Genomic DNA, 24,376 nt, shown 5'->3' with positions numbered 1-24,376 from the left:
TGGTTCTGCAAAAGGCTTTCATGCCTGAGGCTCTCAGGCCCCAGGTTTAATCCCCAGCACCACTGTAAACTAGAGCTGAGCAGTGCTTTGGTGTGTGTGTGTGTGTGTGTGTATCTTTTGTCCCATTAAAATAAGAAAAAATATAAAATTAAAAAAAAAGAAAGCTAAAGACAGGGAGGCAGAAAGGCGGATAGAGTGAAGGAGACCCCAGCACCGGGACTTCCTTCATTGTAGTGGAGGCTGGGCTTGACCCCGAGTCACATACATGAGAAAACAGCCAAGTATGCAGGTGAGGTCCTTCACTAGCCCACTAGTAGCTTTTTGTTTTTGTCCAGGGTTATTACTGGGGGGTGGGTGCCAGCACTACAAGTCCACAGTTCCTGGCGGCTGTCTTTTTTTCTTTTTTGGTGATTCCAGGTACTTTCTGACTCCAAATAGACTTTTGCAGGTTTTGTTCTATTCTCTTAAAGAAATTGGGTGGGACCTTGATGAGGATTGCATTAAATCTGTATGTGGCTCTGGGTAGAATTGTCATTTTGTGATGGATAGTGTTGAGGACTTACTGTGCAGTGAAATCTGAGCATTTCTTTTATTCGGTTTATTTATTTTACCAGAACACTGCTTAGTTAATGTTGGTTCTGGGGATTAAACTTGGTACATTTAACTTAATCTGACATGAAAGCCATTTACATAACCATTATGCTATTTCCCTGGATGGGGAATTTCTGACCTTTAGTATGAAGTTCAAGTTCCTTAATCATTTTGACACTAAATATGTTCCAACCTCTGTTTCCTATTATCCTTTTGTAACTCCATATTTCTTTTAAAATTATTTTATTTATTTGTTAGTGAGAGGGATAACATGAAAGAGAAAGAAAGAGAAACAGACATCACTCTGGTACATGTGCTGCTGGGGACTGAACTCAGGACCTCCTGAGCCACCTCATGGACCACTAACTCAACACTTCTTTAAAAATATTTACTTACTAACACAAGAAAGAGAGAACCAGAACATAACTCTGAAACACGTGATGTGTGTGGTGTGTGTGTGTGCGTCAAACTCAGGACCTCATACTTTTTTTTAAAAAAATATTTATTTATTCCTTTTGTTTTTAATTGTTATAGTAGTTATTATTATTGTTGTTGTTGTTGGGTAAGACAGAGAGAAATGGAGAGAGGAGGGGAAGACAGGGAGGGGGAGAGACAGACAGACACCTGCAGACCTGCTTCACCGCCTGTGAAGCGACTCCCCTGCAGGTGGGGAGCCGGGGGCTCAAACCGGGATCCTTACGCCGGTCCTTGTGCTTTGCGTCACCTGCACTTAACCCGCTGTGCTACCACTGCCCGACTCCTAGGACCTCATACTTTTAAAGTCAGTGTTCTAGACACTACAACACCTTCTAGGCCACAGACCACCACTTTCATTCATTTAATTGCCATCAGGGTCATCACAGGGGCTGGACGCCAGCATTCTGAATCACTCCTGGCAGCCATTTTTTTCTTTTTTTAAATTTTATTTGATAGGACCAAGAGAAATTGAGGAGGGGTGGGAGATAAAGAGAGAGAGAGAGAAGGGAGTCCGGCGGTAGCACAGCAGGTGGTGCAAAGCGCAAGGACAGGCTTAAGGATCCTGGTTCGAACCCCCAGCTCCCCACCTGCAGGGGAGTCGCTTCACAGGCGGTGAAGCAGGTCTGCAGGTGTCTGTCTTTCTCTCCCCCTCTCTGTCTTCCCCTCCTCTCTCCATTTCTCTCTGTCCTATCCAACAATGACAACATCAATAACGACAGCGATATCAATAAGAACTACAGCAATAAAACAAGGGCAGCAAAAGGGAAAATAAATAAATAAATATTAAAAAACAAAAAAGCCCGGGAGAGAGAAAGACACCTTCAGACTGGCTTCACTGCTTGTAAAGTGTCCACCCTGCATGTGGGGAGCGGGGAGATATAGAGGGAGAGAGACAGAGAGACAGCTGCAGCCCTGCTTCACCACTCAGGAAACTTTCCCTCTGCAGGTGGGGACCAGGGCCTGAACCTGGGTCCTAGCGCATTGTAATGTGAACACCTAATCTGGTGCGCCACTGCCTGGCCCCTATTTTAGATTTTTATTTTGATAGAGACAGAGAAATTAAGAGAGAAAGTAAGATGGTGAGGGAGAGAGACACCCGGAGCACTATTTTACTGCTTGTGTGGCTTTCCCCTGTAGGTGGGGACTGAGGGCTTGGACCCTGGACCTTGTGCACTGTAATGTGTGCGCTCAACCAGGTGTGCCGCCACCCGCCCCTCCCCTCAGCGTCTTTCCCCATTGGTCTGAACAGGCCAACTGCAGTTACTGCTGGAAGCATCATTTCCACTCCTGCACGTCAAAGACAATAGCCAGTGGGTGGATGGGGAGTGAGAATGAGGGGGCCAGAGGATGGCGCACCTACTTAAGCGCTCACATTACAGTGCGCAAGGACCCAGGTTCAAGCCCCTGGTCCCACCTGCAGGAGGAAAAGGTGAAACAGAACTGCAGGTGTCTCTCTGTCTGTCTCTCTCTCTTTATCTCTACCTCCCCTCTCAATTTCTCACTGTCTCTATCCAATAATAAACAGATTTTTTTTAAAAAAAAGGAAGTAGGAATTAGGATCACCCAAAGGCTTTGTTAGTAGGTGAGGAGTCACCCAAGGAAACTCTGAGCTGGATGGGTCAGCGGTATCTTCTGCAGGTCGCAGGCCAAGACGGGCGTTGCTTCAGAGGAACAGACTGTTCACTGCCTTCACTTCCCGGACGGGCCGAGTCCGTGCAGACTCATCTCTGGAAGGATATCCCTGGGCTCTCAAGTCCTGGCCTTGCCTCCTCCTCACGTCTGTCTGTCTCTTTCCGAGTTGGCATCTTATCTCTCTTCCTGACACTGGCTTCCTCTTTGGGCCTTAGCAGTGTTGTCATGACTTTTTTTTTTTTTTTTTTTTTTTTGGCAGGATGGGGAGGCTGGCTGAACTGGCCTTTTGGTCTCCCCTCCGGTGCTTGAGCCAGGGACCTGTGACTGCGTGGCCTTGTAGAAAGAGCTTGGCCTTAGAAGCCACACAGGTGAGTTCTCATTCTGGCTCTGCTATTCACTGACGTGGTGAATTCAAGCAAGTCCGTCCCATCTCTTTGAAGTTTAGCCTTCCTGGATAATGGGGGGAATCCTTGTGGGCTTCTGTGGCGATGTGACAAGGCAAAGGATGGAGGACAGTGAGCGGGTTAGCCTTTTGAAATGGGTAGTTTTCTTCTTGACACTGAAGAACAGACTGGAGTAGACAGATCACACAAACATCACCTTTCCACTTCACCCAGATAACATCTGACCAACAGAACTGGGCGTTGACCCCAGTGGAAAAGTCCGGCATAGACAGTGCCTCTGCTTCCTCAAATGTGACCTGCCTCAGTGCTTCGCAGTCTACGCTAGTCAGGAAATTGGCCCTACAGTCCCCCGGCAGCAGTGTGTCATCTCACGTCCATTTTAAATCAGCGCTCAGAGTGACCCGTGGAGTGAGCAGACTTTTCTCCAGGAGCCAGAGGCATTCATTTGCCTTGAGTTTTCGCTTATGTTCAAGAAACCAGTGGCTCTATTTGTGTGTGAGCACTGCAGACCGGGATCTGTGCTGGGCCGTGCAGGAAATCTTCAGCCAGTGCGGGGCAAGACACAGTCTGCCGGAGACTCCTAGCTTGCTGGCACCAGTCTCAGCTCTCTCCCTCTGGCTTTCGCTTCGTTGCAAGGAAATGGCTGGCCCAGTTTATAAAGTCTAGCAAAGGTTTTCTATTTAAAAAAAAATTTTAAAACATTTATTTATTCCCTTTTGTTGCCCTTGTTTTATTGTTGTAGTTAGTACTGTCATTATTGATGTCGTTGTTGTTGGATAGGACAGAGAGACATGGAGAGAGGAGGGGAAGAGAGGGGGAGAGAAAGACAGACACCTGCAGACCTGCTTCACCGCCAGTGAAGCGACGCCCCTGCAGGTGGGGAGCCGGGGCTCGAACCGGTCCTTGTGCTTTGTGCTCCCTGCGCTTAACCCGCTGCGCTACTGCCCAACTCCCAGGTTTTCTATTTTGTCTGTGTCTAAACTCATGAACACAGCTAAATGCTGCCTCTGGAAGGGCTGGTCACATGAACGGCTAATCACTGAGAGGTGATTTGGCTCTGGCAAGGGGCAAAAGGAGAACTATCGGTCTCCAACATTTTATTTGTATATTTTATCTTCCCTTTTAATTTTTAAATCTTTTTTTATTGCATATATAGAGACAGAGAGAAATTGAGAGAGGAGGAGGAGATAGAGAGAAGGAAAGAGACAGAGACACTGTTTCACCAGTTGTGAAGCTTTCCCCCAGCAGTTGGGGATGAGGGGCTTGAACTCAGATCCTTGCACAGTATAATGTGTGTGCTGAACCAGGTGCACCACCACCTGACTCGGTTTATTTTATTTTTAGATAATGATTTCTTGGGAGTCGGGCGGTAGTGCAGCGGGTTAAGCGCACGTGGCACAAAGCACAAGGACCGGCACAAGGATCCCGGTTCGAACCCCGGCTCCCCACCTGCAGGGGAGTCACTTCACAGGCGGTGAAGCAGGTCTGCAGGTGTCTGTCTTTCTCTCCCCCTCTCTGTCTTCCCCTCCTCTCTCCGTTTCTCTCTGTCCTATCCAACAACGACGACAACAACAATAATAATAACTACAACAATAAAAACAACAAGGGCAACAAAAGGGAATAAATAAATATTAAAACAAAAAGATAATGATTTCTTTCTTTTTTATTTTCCTTTTCTCCTTTCCTTCCTTCCTTCCTTCCTTCCTTCCTTCCTCCTTCCTTCCTTCCTTCCTTCCTCTCTTTCTTTCTTTCTTTCTTTCTTTCTTTCTTTCTTTCTTTCTTTCTTTCTTTCTTTCTTTCTTTTTGCCTCCAGGGTTATCACAGGGTCTCTGTGCCAGCACTACGAATCCACTGCTCCTGGTAGCCATTTTTTTCCATTTTATTGGATAGGACAGAGAGAAATTGAGAGAGGAAGGGGGAGATAGAGAGCAAGAGAGACAAGGAGACACCTTCAGGCCTGCTTCACCACAAAGCTTTCCCCCTGCAGGTGGGGACCAGGGGCTCGAACCCAGGTCCTTGTGCTTTGTAACATGTATGCTCAACCAGGGGCGCTATCGCCCGGCCCTGGAAAATATTTTATGTACTGGATAGAGACAGAGAAAAATTGAGAGATGAGAGGGAGAAGGGAGAGCAACAGAGAGACACTATTGCGTTACTTGAAGCTTTCTCTCTGCAGATGGGATCTGGGAGTTTGAATCTGGGTCCTTGTGCATTATAACATTAACATTCGCATTTGACTGGGTATGCCACCTCCCATCCCTTTATTTCTTCATCACGTTTTCACTGTTCTGAGCTGACTTTTTCAAATAGAAAGAGATGGAGGGAAGTCAGGCGGTGGCGCAGTGGGTTAAGTGCATGTGGCGCAAAGTGCAAGGACCTTCGTAAGATCCCGGTTCGAGCCCCCGGCTCCCCACCTGCAGGGGAGTTGCTTCACAAGCGGTGAAGCAAGTCTGCAGGTGTCTGTCTTTCTCTCCCCCTCTCTGTCTTCCCCTCCTCTCTCCATTTCTCTCTGTCCTATCCAACAACGACGACGACATCAATAACAACAACAACAATAATAACTACAACAATAAAACAAGGGCAACAAAAGGGAAATAATAAATAAATATTAAAAAATTAAAAAAATAACTTAAATTAAAAAAAGGGACAGAGACAGAGGGAGAGAAGGGAAGATAACAACTGTGGGAACCTGGGCCCCACGCGGACAGGGCGGGCGCCTTTTGTAGAGGACCTGTTTTGCCAGTCAGCCCTTCCTTCCTTCCTTCCTTCCTTCCTTCCTTCCTTCCTTCCTTCCTTGCCCCTTTCCCTTTCTCTCTTTCTGTCCCTTTTTTTTCAGCTAGAAGGTATGAGACAGAGCAGGAGAGGAGTAGAGGGGACGCAGGCCAGCACCAGCACTCAGGAGCCCTAGCGTGCAGTGGCTGGAGACCCAGGTCTGAATACTTGGGCAGGAGAAAGCTCACTGCTCTCCTCGGCAAGCAAGCTCTTGCAGCCAGAAAAACTTCTTAAATCATGCTTCAAGATTTTTTAAATTATTGATTTGATAATGGTTTACATGATTCTAAGTCTTTCACTCCACCTGCTGAGTCATTTATTCATCTTCTTTAGGTATTTTCCCTCTTGTTTTGTTGATTGGGAGCGTAACAGTTTACAGGATAGTTGTTGGCCCATCTCATGTTTATGTCACCAAGATAGGTGTCTGCAAGACACTCTCACCCCCAGTTAGGTCTGTCGTCCTCCCGGGGCCTGAAAGCCTCCTGTGCCCCACTCCTCTCTTTGTCCTCCTTCTCCAGAGTCCTTTGTTTTGGTGCAATACACCAAACCAGTCTAAGTGCTACTTGAAAATTCGTAATTATATTTTAATTTATTTATTATTGGACAGATAAATTGAGAGGGGAAGGTTTGATAGAGAGGAAAAAAGACAGAGAGGCATCTGCAGCCCTGCTTCACCACTTGGGAAGCTTCCCCCTGCAGGTGGGGACCAGGGCTTGGACCTGGGTCCTTGTGCCCTGTCATTTGTGCACTTAACCAGGTGTGTCACTGCCTGGCCCCCTTTTTAAAATAAGAAAATAATTTATCTACTTTAATGAAAGAGAAACAGAGAGAAAGAAGCACACACAGGGAGGAAGAGTGACCAGAGCACTACTCAGCTCTGGTTTATGGGGGTGCTGGGGATTGAACCTGGGAGCTCAGAGCCACAGGCATGAAAATACTTTGCATGACTATCAAGCTGTCTCCTCAGATGCCCCAATTTTCACTTTGTGTTTCCCCTTTATGTATGCCCATCAGCGAGGTTATCCCATACTCACCCTTCTCTTTCTGCCTTATCTCCCTTCACATGATTCCTTCAGGCTTTATCCAAGATGAGGTGAATAAGTGACCTCATCATTCTTAATAGCTGAGTAGTATTCCATTGTGTATATATACCACAATTTTCTTAGCCACTATGAATAATATTTATTTGGATACTTTTCTATGTTTATACTGGCTTTACTAGACACATTAAAATAATATCTTTTCCTGGCCAAAGTTGTAGGCTGTTCATGCAGGCTGAGGTTTTTAGTTGATTCTTAAAAAAAAATCTTTATTTTAATTCTTTTAAAATTATATTTATTTATTAGCGGCACTTGTCATGCCTGACTCTTCCACAGGGGTTTCCTGGAATTCTGTCTTGCTTCCTTAGTGTTGCGTCGTAGAATTGACTATGCTGCGCTTTATTATATCAAACACCCAACTGTTGGAAGGATATAATTATAAATGCACCTTACACATCATGCATTCTTTTAAATTTTTTTAAAAAAACTAATTTTATTCTTTTTTTCCCTTTTGTTGCCTTTGTTTATCGTCATTGTTGTTGTTATTGCTGTGTTGTTGGACAGGACAGAGAGAAATGGAGAGAGGGGGCAAGACAGAGAGGGGGAGAGAAAGACAGACACCTGCAGACCTGCCTCACCGCCTGTGAAGTGACTCCCCTGCAGGTGGGGAGCCGGGGGCTCGAACCGGGGTCCTGATGCTGGTCTTTGCGCTTTGTGTCATGTGCGCCTAGCCCGCTGCGCCAGCGCCCGGCTCCTGACACATCATGCATTCTTCCCTTTACACTCCTCCTTTGTGCCTTCCTTCCTTCCTCTCCTCCTTCCTCTCATGCTTCCTCAGATAAGCAGAAACGGAGGGGAGCTGACGGTGGACAGGCAGGTCTTCCCCTCCTGGAGAGATCCTGCCGTCCGGTAACCTGAAGAGCAACGGGGGTGTTGCGGAGTCACCACAGAGTCTCAGAACAGCTTCCTGCTCCTTCCCGGCCTTCCCACCTTCTGCCTGTCTCCTGCTGCACTAGCCCCTGAAATGACCTTCGAATAGGTGACGACCGTCGCTGTGCGACTCGCTGCAGACACGCTTGATGCTTGCCATCAGGGCTTCTCGGGGGCTTCACTCCTGCATGACTCCACCTCTCCTAGTTGTTTTTCCCTCCCTCCAGAGATGAGTGGCAGAGAGGTAGAGAGATACAGATAGAGCAGACGTGATGATGCCACAGCAAAACTGCACTGCTTGTAAAGCTTCTCCTTTGCATTGTGCTCCCGGGTAGGGCTGAGGGCTCGAACCCAGGTCTACATGTGTGGTAAACTGTGTGCTTTGCCAGGTGAGCTATCTTTTGCCCCGGCCATGCTTGATTATTTTATTACCATAATAATAATAACAGCACAGGGAATACATTCCCCCCCCCCCAAAAAAGCTGGAGTTTTACACATGGTCTCTGAGGATGGCTTCTTCTTCAAATATCAGAGACAGAGGGGTGGGGGAGACATCAGAGTTCCAGAGCTTCCCCTGTCGCTGTGGCAATCCCGTGTGGGGCTGGGGTTTGTATCTGGGCCACGTTCAAGGCAGTGCACTTGCCCTAACTCTTCGACCCGTATAAGATTTCTTTGTTACCACATTTTATTTTATTACAGCATTACACTGTTCATTTGCTTCAGATTTATACGTAGATTATTTAAAAAGTAATTAAAATTAAAGCAGATTGGGAGTCGGGCTGTAGCGCAGCGGGTTAAGCGCAGGTGGCGCAAAGCACAAGGACCGGCACAAGGATCCCGGTTCGAACCCCGGCTCCCCACCTGCAGGGGAGTCGCTTCACAGGAGTTGAAGCAGGTCTGCAGGTGTCTGTCTTTCTCTCCTCCTCTCTGTCTTCCCCTCCTCTCTCCATTTCTCTCTGTCCTATCCAACAACGACAACAACAATAATAACTACAACAATAAAACAACAAGGGCAACAAAAAGGGAATAAATAAATAAAATAAATATATATAAAAAAAGAAAAGTAAAAAAAATTAAAGCAGATTATTTATAAATAGCCAACATATAGATGTTAACAGTTAACTGGAAATTCTTTTACAGTTGAGCATTAAATTTATTTTGGACCAACAAAATAATGCAAATACAATCCTTCACCTGTCACCTTCAGATGCACAATTTGCATCGATTAAGAGACTTTTGAATGGTGATAAATGATCTGAATAAAAATCACAAAAGGGATGACAATAATAGAGTTGACAAGGGGTTAAAAATTAAGGAAGTATGTATAACTACAATGAAACATATTTGTACTCATTTATTTTTATGTGCGAGTAAGGAAATGTATTTTTACATTACAGCACGAATAATTCAGAGTTGGGTATAAACAGCAAATGCAAATGTGAACTGAGGAGCTTGAAAGAGTTGGGTAGCAGCTAGGCCAGGGGTTCAGCAGCTAGAGTGCATGCTGTGTGCGCCTGAGGCCGGGCTTGCTCCCTGCTTCTGCAGTGGCCGCTGGGCCTGTGCATTAAACGAAGCAGGGAGAGAGAGAGACAGAGACACACTGACTTCAGGCTTGCCACCCAGCGGCATCTTACTTACCACCAAACTGACTTGCACAGCCAACACTGAGGTTTTGGATTCTGCCATGCTTCTTGTTAAACCCAAGACTTGCTGAAACCACTGGTTCAGTGTTTTAGAGTAGGGAAAGCAAGCAAGCAAACTGAAACAGGAGGGGTTTGTAATGTCCAGGAAAAGGATGTTTTCAAACATTTGTAAGAAGTTAACTTACACTTTCAAGTTAACACCGAAGTCTGGGTGAAGGCATAAGACACCAGTCAAGGGAGTCGGGCGGTAGCGCAGCGGGTTAAGCGCAAGGACCGGGTGTAAGGATCCCGGTTTGAGGCCCCGGCTCCCCACCTGCAGGGGAGTCACTTCACCGGCGATGAAGCAGGTCTCAGGTGTCTTTTTTTCCTCCTCTCTGTCTTCCCCTCCTCTCTTGACATCTCTCTGTCCTATCCAACAACAACTACAGTAATGACAACAATAACAATAATGACAACTAGGGCAACGAAAGGGAAAAAATGGGCTCCAGGAGCAGCGGATTCATAGTGCCGCAGCAATGATCCTGGAGGCAAAAAGGAAAAGAGGCGAGGCCTTAGAAAGTGTCACTTAGAGGACAGGACCAATAGACGTCAGGCCGTGGTAATCAACAACAACAACAAACACCAGTCACACCAGTGTGAACTTCTTTAATTTAGTACTAGACTTAGGAGAGAGTCTTTCTTGATGGAAAGATGTGAGGAAAGGAGGAAGGAAGAGCTCAGGGAGTCAGGGCCGGAGGGAGGCAGAGTGGGCGGGCAGGGCTTTGGGCCTCTCTGGCTGAACTTCCCAGAAGCCTCTTGGGCCTCTTTGGCTGAACTTCCCAGAAGCCTCTTGGGCCTCTCTGGCTGAACTTTCCAGAAGCCTCTTTCACATTCTCCTTTTTTGAGCCACCTCTCAAAATTTGTTGTTCCCTGGGATATTCAAATTTTTTTTTTGCTTTGTGTGTGTTTTTCTGAATGTTTTTTATATTGATTTATTTTCCCTTTTGCTGCCTTTGTTGGTTTTTATTGTTGTAGTTATTATTGTCATTGATGTCATCGTCGTTGTTGGATAGGACAGAGAGAAATGGAGAGAGGAGGGGAAGACAGAGAGGGGAGAGAAAGACAGACACCTGCAGACCTGCTTTACTGCCTGTGAAGCGACTCCCCTGCAGGTGGGGAGCCGGGGGCTCGAACTGGGATCCTTGCGCTGCTGGTCCTTGGACTTCGTGCCACCTGCGCTTAACCTGCTGTGCTACCACCCGACTCCTTCAATCTCTGTCTCTTAATCTCTGTCTCTTGCCTCCAGGGTTATCGCTGAGGCTACGTGCTGGCACTATGAATCCACTGCTCCTAGTGGATATTTTTCCATTTTATTGTACAGGACAGACAGAAATTTTGGTGGGAAGGGAGATAGAGAGGGAGAGAGAAAGACAGACACCTGCAGACCTGCTTCTGCTTCACTACTTGTTAAACATCCTCCCCCCCCCCCCCCAGGCCAGGGGCCTCGAACTAAGGATTGAACCTGGGACATTGGAACCTTGGCCACTAAAGTCTTTTTTTTTTTTTTTTTTTTTTGCATAACCATTATATTATCTCCCTAGCTCTATTTGTGAACTGTTACTAAGCCTCAGGACTTAAGTCTCCACCTCAGGCCTGTCCTCACTGGGTGTAGCTGAGGTGATTTTCATGTGCTCAACTTGGGGCAACTGATCAGGCCTGAGGCTCTTAAATCAGGGCTTTCTGCAGTGCATTGGACCCAACCTCAACCCTCCTCAGTGCTGCCCAAGGCTTTCAGAGGCTGTCCCTGCTTCCCAGTGAAAGATCAGGTTCAACTGCATCTTGAGCAACTCTGAGCCCTCCAGGCTTTCCTCCTAGTTGGCGCCAGAATTCTGTTATTAATCTCCGGTTTGTCACTGTGGCTCCTCCCAGATGGGTGGGCTTGCACAGTTAGGTGTGTTTTCACAGCTGTGTTTCACAGCTTTGTTCCTTACAGCGACCCTGTCACTTAAACCTGCACTTTCGCCTGACTGTGGGGCTAGTCTGACCCTCCCCATGACGGTCCCCATGGGGCGAGAGGCTTCACCAGGAAGGCTGTGGGGGTGACCTCAGCCAAGTAGTCAGGACCTGGTCACCACCCCTCAGTTGCCAGCCTCAGGGACAGTCACTCAGTACTTCTGCATCTGCCAGGCTGTGTCCACTGGTCCTGGGTGTTCCAGGCTTTTGAGGAAGGGCAGAGTTGTGCAGAGCCGCCAGGCCTGGTGTTGCTGGCTCACTGGGCCTCAGTGCCGACCTCTGCAGTCCCCTCCCCACCGGTGTTCTCACGGCCTCCCACGCTGTGGCCGCCTGGCCTGCAGCTGGTCTGCTGCATTAAGCCTTGCTCCTGTGGGGCTGCCCTCTCTGGAAGGGTCTACCATCACTTTTTTTTTTTTTGCCCAGCTAGCTGCACTCATTCTTAGGACTTAGGCTCATTGTCACTCCTCTCACAGAGCCTTCTCTGCTCCCAGCAGAGCGGCAAGTCCACCTGTGCACACTGTTTTTAAAAAAATATTTACAGATGTCTTTTTTCCATGTCAGACAACACACTCATAAGATTCTATGATTATTTATTTATCCTCTTTTGTTGCCTTTGTTGTTTTATTGTTGTAATTATTATCATTGTTGTCATTGTTGGATAGGACAGAGAGAAATGGAGAGAGGAGGGGAAGACAGAGGGGGAGAGAAAGACAGACACCTGCAGAACTGCTTCACCGCCTGTGAAGTGACTCCCCTGCAGGTGGGGAGCCGGGGGCTCAAACCGGGATCCTTATGTGAGTCCTTGCACTTTGTGCCACGTGCGCTTAACCTGCTGCGCTACCGCCCGACTCCCAAATTCTATGATCTTTTAAAAATTTATTTATTGGGGAATTAATGTTTTATATTCAACAGTAAATACAATAGTTTGTACATGCATAACATTCCCCAGTTTCCCATTTAACAATACAACCCTCACTAGGTCCTCTGATTCTATGATTTTTTAAAAGTATTTTATTTATTTTATTTTTGAGAGAGATGCAGAGAGAGAAAGACAGAGAGAAACACCGGAGCCCTGCTCAGCTTTGGCTGATGGTGGGGTGGGGGACTGAACCTGGGACATCAGAGCCTCAGGCATGAGAGTCTCTTTGCAGAACCATTATGCTATCTACCCCCCACAACTCTGCACACTTTTAAAAAATTTCTTTATTGGGGGTGAATGGTTTACAGTCAACAGTGAAATACAAAAGCTTGTACATGCGTAACATTTCCACATAACAATCCAACCCCCTCTAGGTCCTCCTCTGCCATCCTGATCCAGGACCTGACCCTCCGCCTTCGCCCGTACACACTTTTACTTCAAGTGTACCTTTCCTCTGTGTCTTCTCAGCTGCAAAAGACACGACGGTCTAGGACACGGTCTTTTTGGGAAGGGAAAGCCATCTGTTGTAATATTTGTAAAGTGCTACCATGTCTGAGCAGGGTCTGAATGGAAAAAGAAGTCCGTGTCGCCAAACCTTAGGCTCTTTATCTGAACCTTTCCACACAATGGAGCCGGTGGTCTCTGCTAAGATTATCTGCACCCCTCTCCCCCTTTCCTGCCGTCCCACCCACTGCCTTCACACACTAATTGTTTTTCTTCTCAGCAGTTGTTTCTTCTCCCACAGTGCAATTGTGGTCTTCTGTTCCTTTTCACCATTAGAAAAACAACTCAGGAGCTGGTCTGGGCAGCCCAGGAAGTGGTACAGTGGCTAGAGTGTTGGACTTAAAAGCATGAGGCTCCTAGTTTGATCTCTGCTATTGATTATGCCAGAGTGGTTTTTCTCTCTCTCTTTCTGTACCCTCCACTAGTGTTAATAAATAAATACAACTTAAAAAAAAAAGGGATACAGTTCTGGTGGTAGGAATTGTGTGGAATTGTACTTCTCTTATCCTATGGTCTTGTTGGTGTTTCAATTCTATAAATATAAATTATAAAATAAAAAAAAAGAGTTCTGAAGACAGAACATACACACACAAATACACACACACACACACACACACACACACACAAAACAAAACCAAACAGAAAAACCCCAGGCAGGCTGGGGATGATATGTTGGATGAAATGCTGGACTTACAGGCACAGCATCCTGAGCTTGACCCTGGCATCACCTGTGCCAAGGCTGTTCTGGTTCTCTCTTCCCCATCAGTAAATCTTTACAAAAGAGATACATTTACAAATAAACACATTAAAAAAAACAACCTGGGGGTCGGGCAGTAGCACAGTGGATTAAGCGCAGATGGTGCAAAGTGCAAGGACCGGCATCAGGATCCCGGTTCAAGCCCCCGGCTCCCCACCTGCAGGGGAGTCGCTTCACAGGCGGTGAAACAGGTCTGCAGGTGTCTGTCTTTCTCTCCCCCTCTCTGTCTTCCCCTCCTCTCTCAATTTCTGTCCTATCCAGCAACCTACAACAATAAAACAACAAGGGCAACAAAAGGGTATAAATAAGTAAATATTTAAAAAAATAAAAAACTACTAAACAAGAAGACTTGGTCTGGGAAAGGAAGACTCTGGGAGGTGGGGCAGGGCAGGATGAGCAGGCCAAGCACAGGCCAGCAGGTGCACAGTGTGGTGTCTGGGCTGGATGAGGACCCCACCCCAACACACTTCACTTCCCCCCTATTTTATTTGCGAGGACAGAGAGAAACTGAGAGAGATGGGGGAGATAAACACACACACACATACACAGAGAGAGAGAGTCACCTGTAGACCTGCTTCACTGCTTGTGAAGCATTCCTGCTGCAGGTGGGGAGCCAGGGTCTGGAACCCGGACTCTTGTGTGGGTTCTTGTGCTTAGTACTGTGTGTGTCTAACCGGGTGTACTACTACCTGGCCCTGATGCCCAGGTATTTTATGAGAGTGAGTCGTGTAGGCGGCTGAGCTGGCATGTGCCCAGATTACAGGCTTCCAGAAGGAAAATAGTTTGTTCAGCACAAACCACAGCTTTAGTTTGTTTGTTTTTTAAAGCTTAGGCATAAAGAACCTCTATTATTAGTCACAGGTGAGAACTCTTCTGAAATCTAAATCCCAGTTATCAGAGAAATCCCAAAGTTAGAAACAAATCTTTGTCATCACAGCCAGACCTACTAGGTTAACTCTTTTTTTGCGCACTGACTGACACGCAGCGGTGACACAGAGACAGACTGACACACAGCGGTGACACAGAGACAGAATGACACGCAGTGGTGACACAGAGACAGAATGACCACAGTGAGTGCTTCCATTCACCGAGGTGGGAGGGTGGCCCAGTGGGTAGATCAAGGGACTTGCATATGTGAGGCCCTGAAATTGGTCACCAGCAACATATATGCCAGAGTGGGTGCTCTGGCCTCCCTCTCTTTAAAAATATATCAATCAAGGGGCCGGGTGGTGGTGCGCCTGGTTGAGCGCACATGTTGCAATGCACAAGGACCCAGGTTCTAGCCCGTCTCCACCTGCAGGGGGAAAGCTTTGCAAGTGGTGAAGCAGGGCTGCAGGTGTCTTTCTGTCTCTCTCCCTCTCTGTCTCCTCCTTCCTCTCGATTTCTGACGGTCTCTACCCAATAAATAAATAAATAAATAAATGAATGTATATATATCAATAAGTTAAAAAAAAAAAGCAGCTGGGGAAATGGCCCAACTGGTAGAGCATAGGGCTTTCACATCCAAGTCTCCCAGTTCGATCCTCAGCACCACACACACCAGAGTTGTGCTCCGATTCCTCTCTCTCTCCCCAAGTAAATAAAAATGCTTCAATACAATAGTTTGGGAAACACCAATGTGTCCTGGAGCTCAGCTTCCCCAGAGACCCACCCCACTAGGGAAAGAGAGAGACAGGCTGGGAGTATGGACCGACCAGTCAACGCCCATGTTCAGCGGGGAAGCAATTACAGAAGCCAGACCTTCTACCTTCTGCAACCCACAACGACCCTGGGTCCATGCTCCCAGAGGGATAGAGAATGGGAAAGCTATCGGGGGAGGGGGTGGGATATGGAGATTGGGCGGTGGGAATTGTGTGGAATTGTACCCCTCCTACCCTATGGTTTTGTTAATTAATCCTTTCTTAAATAAAAAAAATTAAAAAAAAAGAAAAAAACAATAGTTTGGGAAAGTAAAATAAAAGTAAATTTTAAAAAGCACTAAAAAATGATGTAAGAGGAGGAAGAGGCGCAGCAGTCCGCCCACCCGAGATGTCTAGTTCCTCGGCTAATGCTCAGTTCTGCTTGCTTCAGAGTAGTTCCTTTCCTTTCCTTTCCTTTCCTTTCCTTTCCTTTCCTTTCCTTTCCTTTCCTTTCCTTTCCTTTCCTTTCCTTTCCTTTCCTTTCCTTTTCTTTTCTTTTTTTTGCTTCCAGGGTCATTGCTGAGGCTCGGTGTCTGCACCACAAGTCCACCACTCCTGGAGACCATTTTCCCCCCTTTTGTTGCCCTTGTTGTTTTATCATTGTTGTGGCGATTATTATTGTTGCTGTTGCTGTCGTTGGATAGGACAGAGAGAAATGGAGAGAGGAGGGGAAGACAGAGAGGGGGAGAGAAAGACAGACACCTGCAGACCTGCTTCACTGCTTGTGAAGCGACTCCCCTGCAGGTGGGGAGCCGGGGGCTCGAACCGGGATCCATAGGTCGGTCCTTGTGCTTCACGCCACGTGTGCTGCCGCCCGCCTCCACAGAGTAGTTCTCTCTCATTCTTCCCCCTGGGCTCTTGACTGTGCACTTAGCTATTCTTCCTTTACCATAAGAAATAGACTGTGTTTGTAAATGAGTCTTTTTTTTATTATTATTTAGTTTTTACTTGTTTCCTGTTTCTATAAAGTTGAATGCCCCGAGGTCTCTTCATTTGAACTAACTCTGTTCTTTTCACTCAAGTTGGTGGAACTTCCATCAAAACAGTTCTCTTGACAATATTGTGGTTTTGTAGTAAACCTCTTGAGGTTCATTCTACTGGACAAAGGCCACCTCTTAGAGTTTTCTTAAAGGCGAGTCATTTTTTTTTTCTTTGCGCTAAGAATCAATATACTCTGAAATAAAAAAAAAAAAGAATTGGTATACTCTGAGATGATGCTTTAAAAAGTTATAGAGCCTTTTTATGTCGTTGAGAGAGTCTCTGAAGCATACCCTTCTAGCTTTCATTTGTTCCCTGAGCTGGAAAAAAGAAATCCCGAGATGATTTTAACTTCATACTTTACTTGAAGTATGCTGGGTTTAATCTTTCCTGCTTTGAGTCAGGGAGAGACAGGGTATTAGAGATATTTTTATATTTTGAACCTAATTAATCTTAGCTCCGTTACACTGTCTCTAGAAAATCGAACAATTCCTTCTTCTTCAGTTCAACTGTCCTCTTGTATTTGGCTTTAACAAACAGAATAAGTTGGCTGGCAATTTCAGCATTCGGATTGGAGATCTCTTTAGCCACACCCACAAGGTTATAAATGAAATGTTCTTTTTTTTTTTAATTCCCATAGGGTTATTTCTATGGCTGCATGACTCCACTGTTCTGGCAGCCATATATGTATATGGTGTGTGGGGGAGGGAGAGAGAGAGAGAGGGAGAGGGAGAGGGAGGGGGAGAGGATGTCAGAGAGAGAGATCCCTGTGGCAGCACTGCTCGTGAAGCTTCTCTACAGCTGAGACCTGAGGCTTGCACCTGGGTCCTTGTGTGTGGTGACGTGTGTGCTATGATCGGGAAGTCAACACTCAGCCCCTTCTTTCTGCTTTTTATTAGATACTTTTTTTTTTTTTTTTGCTGCTGGGGTTTTTTGCTGGGGCTTTATGCGTGCACAGTGCCACTGTTGTTGCTTCCTCTTTTTCTCTTTCTCTTTCTTTTTTTAGATAGAGTTTGAGAGACAGAGAAGGGGAAAGACGGTACCACTGCACTTCTGTGCTGCTCGTGACATTTCCCCTTTGCTTTATGCTCCCTTGTGGTAGCCAGGGGATTGAACCTACGTCTTCACACACAATAAAGTGTGTTCTCTACTGAGTTCTTTACTGTGTTCTCCCAGCTCTTTATATTACCTCAGTCGGAGTGCTGCCAAATTTTGTTTTCTATAACCCTTAGTCCCACTGTGTCAGTGTGTTAGGGGTAAAGTTAAAAGGTATCACAAGCGGGCGGGCTGGAGACAGTGTTTCTCACCTCACAGTTCTCAAGGCTGGAAGCCGGCAGTTGCTGCAATGACTGGTGGAGGTCAGACTTCATGCCTGTGGTTTCCAGCTTGATCTCAGGCTGCTCTGACTTTTCTCTCTCTTTTCTCTCTCTCTCTCTCTCTCTTTCCTTCAAGGTTATTGCTGGGGCTCAGTGCCTGCACTGTGAATTCACTACTGCTGGAGGCCATTTTTTCCCCATTTTATTAGATAGGACAGACAGAAATGGAGAGAGAAGGAGAAGGGAGAGAGGGAGAGAGAAAGACAGACACCTGCAGACCTGCCTCACTGCTTGTGAAGTGTCCCCCCTGCAGGTGGGGGGTCGAGGGCTGGATCCCGGATCATTGCGCTACCCCACCTGCCTCCCTCCTCTCTGTCTCATGTCTAATAAATAAAACAAATATTTTATTTAAAAAGTAATATTAGGGAGTTGGGCGGTAGCACAGTGGGTTAAACTCATGCGGCACGAAGCGCAAGGACCAGCACAAGGATCCCAGTTCGAGCCCCCGGCTCCCCACCTGCAGGGGAGTCGCTTCACAGGTGGTGAAGCAGGTCTGCAGGTGTCTGTCTTTCTCTCCCCCTCTCTGTCTTCCCCTCCTCTCTCCATTTCTCTCTGTCCTAGCCATCAACAACAACATCAATAGCAGCAGTAGCAATAATGACAACAAGGGCAACAAAATGGGAAAAAAAATGGCCTCCAGGAGCAGTGGATTCATAGTGCATACACTGAGCCCCAGCAATAAACCTGGAGGCAAAATAATAATAATAATAATAATAATGTTAATTGAGCAGGAGAACAAAAGCATTACTCTGGTACATCCGATATTGGGTGCTGAACTAAGGATCTCATGCTTGAGGGTCTAGTACTTTCACTCACCATGCTCAAGAATCAGGGTTGCGGCAGGGCTGGATACTTCTAAGGGTCTTCGGGAGGAATCTTGCTTCACGTTTGTCTCCTAGCTCCTGATGCTTTTCCAGCAAACTTTCACTTCCTTGTCTTGTAGACGCGTCTCCCTGGCCTCTCCCTTCATGTCCGCCTGTCATTGTCTCTGAATACATGCTTCTGTCCGTTCCCCATTGTGTAAGGACACTGGCACACTGATGACCTCATTGCAACTCTATAGACTCTTACTCCAAATAAAATCACAATCTGCTGACCTAGAGATTAGGATTTGAACACTGAATCTTTGAGGGGGCACAGTTCAGCTTATAACACTGACCTCCAAAAGTAACTCACTGTTTTTCAAACCTTCATTTGAGGTCCTTCTAGCCCCCGCCACTTCCTGTCCAAAGTCTGTGGCACATGCCTTTTGTAAGCAGTATCCAGCAGGATCTGACTTCACTGGTATCAGTAGAGGTTCACCAGGGAAGCAGTGTCATAAGGAATACAGCATTTCGTAATGGTAGTAGTTATAAACAAGTACAAGAGAATCCAGGGAAGGAACGTTCTGGAAGTAGATGACTGGAGGGTCAGGGGAAGGTTGCTAACCAGGGGACTCAAAGTCAAGCCGTCCGTGGAGGTCTGCTGCCTCTGTACCTGGTAATGGGCTTGAAATCTCAAGTCAGAACATGTAGCAGTGAGGAAGAAAAGTTGGAATGTAGCAGTGAGGAAGAGTGAAGGAAGAGTGAGGATAAGCTAGATTGTGTAAGGACAAGTTGGAGTCCAGGGGAACAGAATGTAGCCCACAGCTGCCTCTCACCTTCACGATAGACGCTGTCTGCTGAAGAAGTCGGCGCCTGTGCCATGGACCTACCTGTGCACCTTCCCTGGCATTCGGAGAAGATGAATAAGAAGATGAAATAAGCCGGGCAAACCGCTGCTCTGTGCCAGTGCACCCACAGGTTAGTAACAAGTTAAAGATCTGTAGCTGGCACCTGCTACCTTCCTTCAATCTTCAGAACATAGGGTGGCTTCACTCGATCCTTTGGCTGACCACACATTTCTCTTGTGGTCAGTCCTATTCTGGAACCAGTCGGGCCCGATGGTTTGCAGAACTAAATTCCAGTTTAACAAAATGGACACAGTGTGTAAAGCTACCATCTATCTGAGCTGAACACAGACTATCGCCAGAAAGTTTGATGCTGGGTCTCCCAAAAGCTAGTCTCTCACTGAAGCCTCACAGTAAAATACTAGCATGTCCATTTTACAGGTCCAGAAATGAGGCCTCTGTTTGCTTCTGGGTTGGTAAGTGGTAAGTGGCCTGAATTCTGCCCCACATCTGTGGTAGTCAGTTTCCAAGGAGGCATCCAGTGAGTCTTGTCTGCTGGCATGCTTCTCCTTTGGCTACACCTCCAACACTGAACAGATCTGAACTGAGTGATGAGTAGAACACTGCAGAAAGGATGGTGAGTGATTTTTGAGGCTGGGGCTTGACGCTTCCACCTTGGAACCATGTGTCCTAGGGAAAGCCAGCCGACATGTTGCAGAGACATTCAGGTGACCTGAGGGCAGACTCGGAGGAGGTCTGCTGTGAACAAGTCCATTTAAATGAACCATCCTGGAAGTAGATTCTCTGCCACTAGCCGCATCTTCTGAGGAGAAGAGCGTCACATTCTCAACCCTCCTGAGAGACTTGAAGCCAGAACTATACACTTTAGTTATTGATATTTATTTACCTCTTTATTTTTAAACATTTTATTTTGTTTATTATTGAGACACATACACAGCGAAATGTGGCATCACTGTAGGACATGAGATGCCAGGGATCCAACTCAAAACCTCCGACTTAAGAGGTTAACACTTTATCCACAGCACCACTGCTCAGGCCTAGTTACTGACTTTCAAATTCCAGACCCAGTCTTGTGTGTGTCATTCTGGGACCCCATCTGGCCTCACTGCACAATGGGGAAGACATTCAAGGCATTTGCAGATGATATCTGTGCAGAATGGAGCTGGGGGAACCTTATTTTGAACACCCGGGAATTAATAAATTGAAGGACTCAGTTCCATGTTCATCATACATAAAAACATTAAGTGAGGAGTCTGGGGAGATAAAATAATGGTTATGCAAAAGACTTTCTTTTTTTTTAAAAAATTGATTGTATGTCTCAAACTTTTCTTTTTAAGTATTTATTTTCTTTTGTTGCCCTTGTTGTTTTATTGTTGTAGTTATTGATATCATCATTGTTGGACAGGACAGAGAGAAATGGAGAGAGGAAGGGAAGACAGAGAGGGGAAGAGAAAGACAGACACCTGCAGACCTGCTTCACCGCCTGTGAAGCGACTCCCCTGCAGGTGGGGAGCTGGGGGCTCGAACCGGGAACCTTATGCCAGTCCTTGTGCTTTGCACCACGTGTGCTTAACCCGCTGCGCCACTGCCTGACTCCCCTGCAAAAGACTTTCATGCCTGTGGCTCTGAGACCCCAGATTTAATCTCCAGCACCACCATAAACCAGAGCTGAGCAGTGCTTTGGTAAAAAAATAAAACAAGAACAGAAAATAATGGATCATAGAGGCGCTCTTGAAAAATACTTCATATATTCCATTTGATTTCAACCAGAAACCTGTGAGAGGATAAGCAGCTGTAAAATGAGGCTATTCATAGGCGCATCAAGTAGTGACTGTGCTTCCTTCTGATCCACGTTCAGTTCACAGAGTGGGTTTCTGCTCATCTCTGCTATGGATGAAGTTGTAGAAGTTTTTTTTTTTAACATTTAAAAATATTTATTTATTCCCTTTTGTTGCCCTTGTTGCTTTATTGTTGTAGTTATTATTGATGTCATCATTGTTAGATAGGACAGAGAGAAATGGAGAGAGGAGGGGAAGACAGAGAGGGAGAGAGAAAGATAGACACCTGCAGACCTGCTTCACCGCCTGGGAAGCGACTCCCCTGCAGGTGGGGAGCCGGGGGCTGGAACCGGGATCCTTACGCCAGTCCTTGCGCTTTGCACCATCTGTGCTTGACCCCCTACGCTACCACCTGACTCCCGGTTGCAGAAGTTTTACAAGTACTTCCATTAAGAGTATATGAGGTAACAACTTTTTCTGTCAATAATCAAAAGTCTATCTATAATAAAAAGTCAGTTGGAAAGTGTCACATGTATTCCATTTTTGCATGCTTCTAAACTCTGACAGGATACTGAAGGCCATTCAGAAAAACAAAACAAAAAAAAAAAAAAAAAAACTTGAAATATAGGTTGGGAAGATCATACCTGGAGAACTTTTTACTCTTAGAGATGGGTGTGTTTAGGAGTAGGAGTGAGTGTACCAGCAGATCAGAGAAACCACAAATACTATGAAGAGCTGACACCTACGGAGCTCGGAGAAATTGTTGAGCTCTAGACGGACTGTGGACCAAGGACTGGACACTTCTCTTGTGAGCCTGCCGTTTGATAGAAATGTCCAGAGGGCTTGACTCTGGTGTCCAAGTGCCTCCCCCCATCAGGATTATTGCTGGGGCTTGGTGCCTGCATGATGCCACCGTTCTTGATGTCCATGTTTTCCCTTTTCTTTCTTTTTGTGAGAGAGTGAGAGGCAGACAGACAGAAAGACTGACAGGCAAAGAAGAGAAGAGGGGAGTTAAACAGCACTGCCTCGCTGCTTCTGAAGCTTGCCCTGCAGATGGCACCTGTGCTCGGATTCAGATCCTCGCACAGGTGCGGTTTACTGGGTGTGCCACCGCCTGCCCTCAGGTAGATCTTTGATTTATATTCTTTTTTTTTCTTGCCTCCAGGGTTCTTGCTGGGACTTGATGCTTACACGATGAATCCACTGCTCCTGGTGGCTACCTTTTTCTATTTTATTTGATAGGACAGAGAGAAATGGAGAGAGGAGGGGAAGACAGAGGGGGAGAGAAAGACAGACACCTGCAGACCTGCTTCACCGCCTGTGAAGTAACCCCCTTGCAGGTGGGGAGCCGGGGGCTGGAACTGGGATCCTTGAGTGGGTCCTTGCGCTTCGAACTATATGAGCTTAACCCAGTGTGCCACCGCCTGACCCCCTTTAATTTATATTCAACTTAAATATATCACTGAAGAAATATGAATAACCTGAAAGTCCTAGATGTACAGAAAACTGATCATAATGGTCATTATTGTTTTAAGTTGCTTAATTTTGGGTTAATTGGTTACACAGAAATGTATAGCTAATATAATCTGTTTGGTTCCAAAGCACATCTCTTTCTCTGATATATCACAGAAATCTCTGAACCATGAGAATGGGGGTTGTGGGAGAAGTAGGAAGTTTGAAGCTCAGAATGTTCTGGTCATGTAATTAACAAGAGTGAGAGAGAAAGAACCCTTTAAGATATGTCTGGTGCTTCCAGGTAGGAGGAGTGTCATCTACTGGTTAAACTGAAACTTGAGAATCAGGAGAGTTTCGTTACCCATCAGTACCCAGAGTTAGCTGAGTTGGCATGAAGACATCAGAGGTTAGATCACAGGACTTGGTGACTGGCAGACTTGAGTTGTAGTGGGGAAGGATAAATGAAACTTGGCTTCCTGAATGATGAGGGAAGTCCTCACAAATGGTGGTGAAGTGGGGTGGGACCTCGAGGCTCCAAAGAGCAAGGAAGATAGCCCTGGGAACTGTGGTGGGAACTGAGCTGGACTTCATCTCCACCAAGTTCCCTCTGACCGCAGGCACATAAAAGCAGCTTTATTCTCTCTCTCTCTCTCTCCAAATCCCCATTCCTTATGGTAATCTTGTCCTTCTTCCTAGATGTACATACACACGGTATTACATTACATTATGTGTACACTTACACAATCTACATACACATAGACATATGTTTAGGAATGGAAAAGCAAAACAAAACCACTCTTTACCTGAGAACCATCTCCCTTTGATGACTCTTGGCATTCTCTCCATACTGTCCAGATTTTGTCTTGGAGAAGTGACTTAATCAGATTGAGGTCAGCCAGCAATAGTTACTGTCTTATAGTGAGATCACTAGACGATTCCTTCCAGAACATCTGGTACAACTATTCTCTTATACTGTGGAGAATCTGAACTCCAAAGAGTTCAAGGGACCATTGTTCAGTGATAATAATTGAACATCTATAGTGAGTAGGTCTCTCTCCTAGGCTTGAGTTAGTTAGTAAGGTGGATGGAGTGATTTTCTGGGGTTCTTCTCTATCTATTTTTTTTTTTTTTGCCTCCAGGGTTATTGCTGGGGCTTGGTGCCTGCACTACGAATCCACTGCTCCTGGAGGCCATTTTTCCCATTTTGTTGCCCTTGTTGTTGTCATTAATATTATTATTGTCAGTGCAGTTGTTACTGCTGGATAGGACAGAGAGAAATGGAGAGAGGAGGGGAAGACAGAGAGGGGGAGAGAGAAAGACAGACACCTGCAGACCTGCTTCACCGCCTGTGAAGTGACCCCCCTGCAGGTGGGAATCCAGGGCTCAAACTGGGATCCTTACACTGGTCCTTGTGCTTCGCGCCACATGCGCTTAACCCACTGCTCTACCGCCGGACCCCATCCTTATCTATTTTTTAACTGATTATTTTATTTTATTCATTTGTTACCAGGGTTATTGCTGGGGCTTGGTGCCTGTGCGAAGACTCCATTGCTCCTGGAGGCCTTTCTCTCTCTCAGGGTAGAGTCAGGGAGAGATAGGAAGGAGGGCCAGGTGGTGGCACCTGGTTGAGCGCACATGTTACAAGATGCAAGGACCTGGGTTCAAGCCCCCGGTCCCCACCTGCAGGGAGAAAGCTTTGCGAGTGGTGAAGCAGGGCTGCAGGTGTCTCTCTGTCTCTCTTCCTCTCTGTCTCCCCCTTCTCTCTTGATTTCTGACGGTC

The 24,376-nt window shown here is 46.3% G+C and overlaps 1 protein-coding gene across 1 annotated transcript in view; it reads left to right on the top strand.

The window, feature by feature from the left end:
• Nucleotides 1-2,959: 2,959 nt before the first annotated feature.
• SWAP70 (switching B cell complex subunit SWAP70) overlaps nucleotides 2,960-24,376 on the top strand; it is a 94,948-nt gene continuing 73,531 nt past the window's right edge. Inside the window, exon 1 of the mRNA XM_060177193.1 lies at nucleotides 2,960-3,068. Within this exon, the coding sequence (XP_060033176.1) occupies nucleotides 2,961-3,068 (108 nt within the window). The 5' untranslated portion in view covers nucleotide 2,960. The remainder of the gene's footprint in view (nucleotides 3,069-24,376) is intronic.

This window comes from Erinaceus europaeus, chromosome 17 (genome assembly GCF_950295315.1).
Source record: "Erinaceus europaeus chromosome 17, mEriEur2.1, whole genome shotgun sequence".
NCBI lineage: Eukaryota > Metazoa > Chordata > Mammalia > Eulipotyphla > Erinaceidae > Erinaceus > Erinaceus europaeus.
The sequence above is the reverse complement of the archived record's forward strand: the minus strand, read 5'-3'. Positions and strand labels throughout refer to the sequence as shown.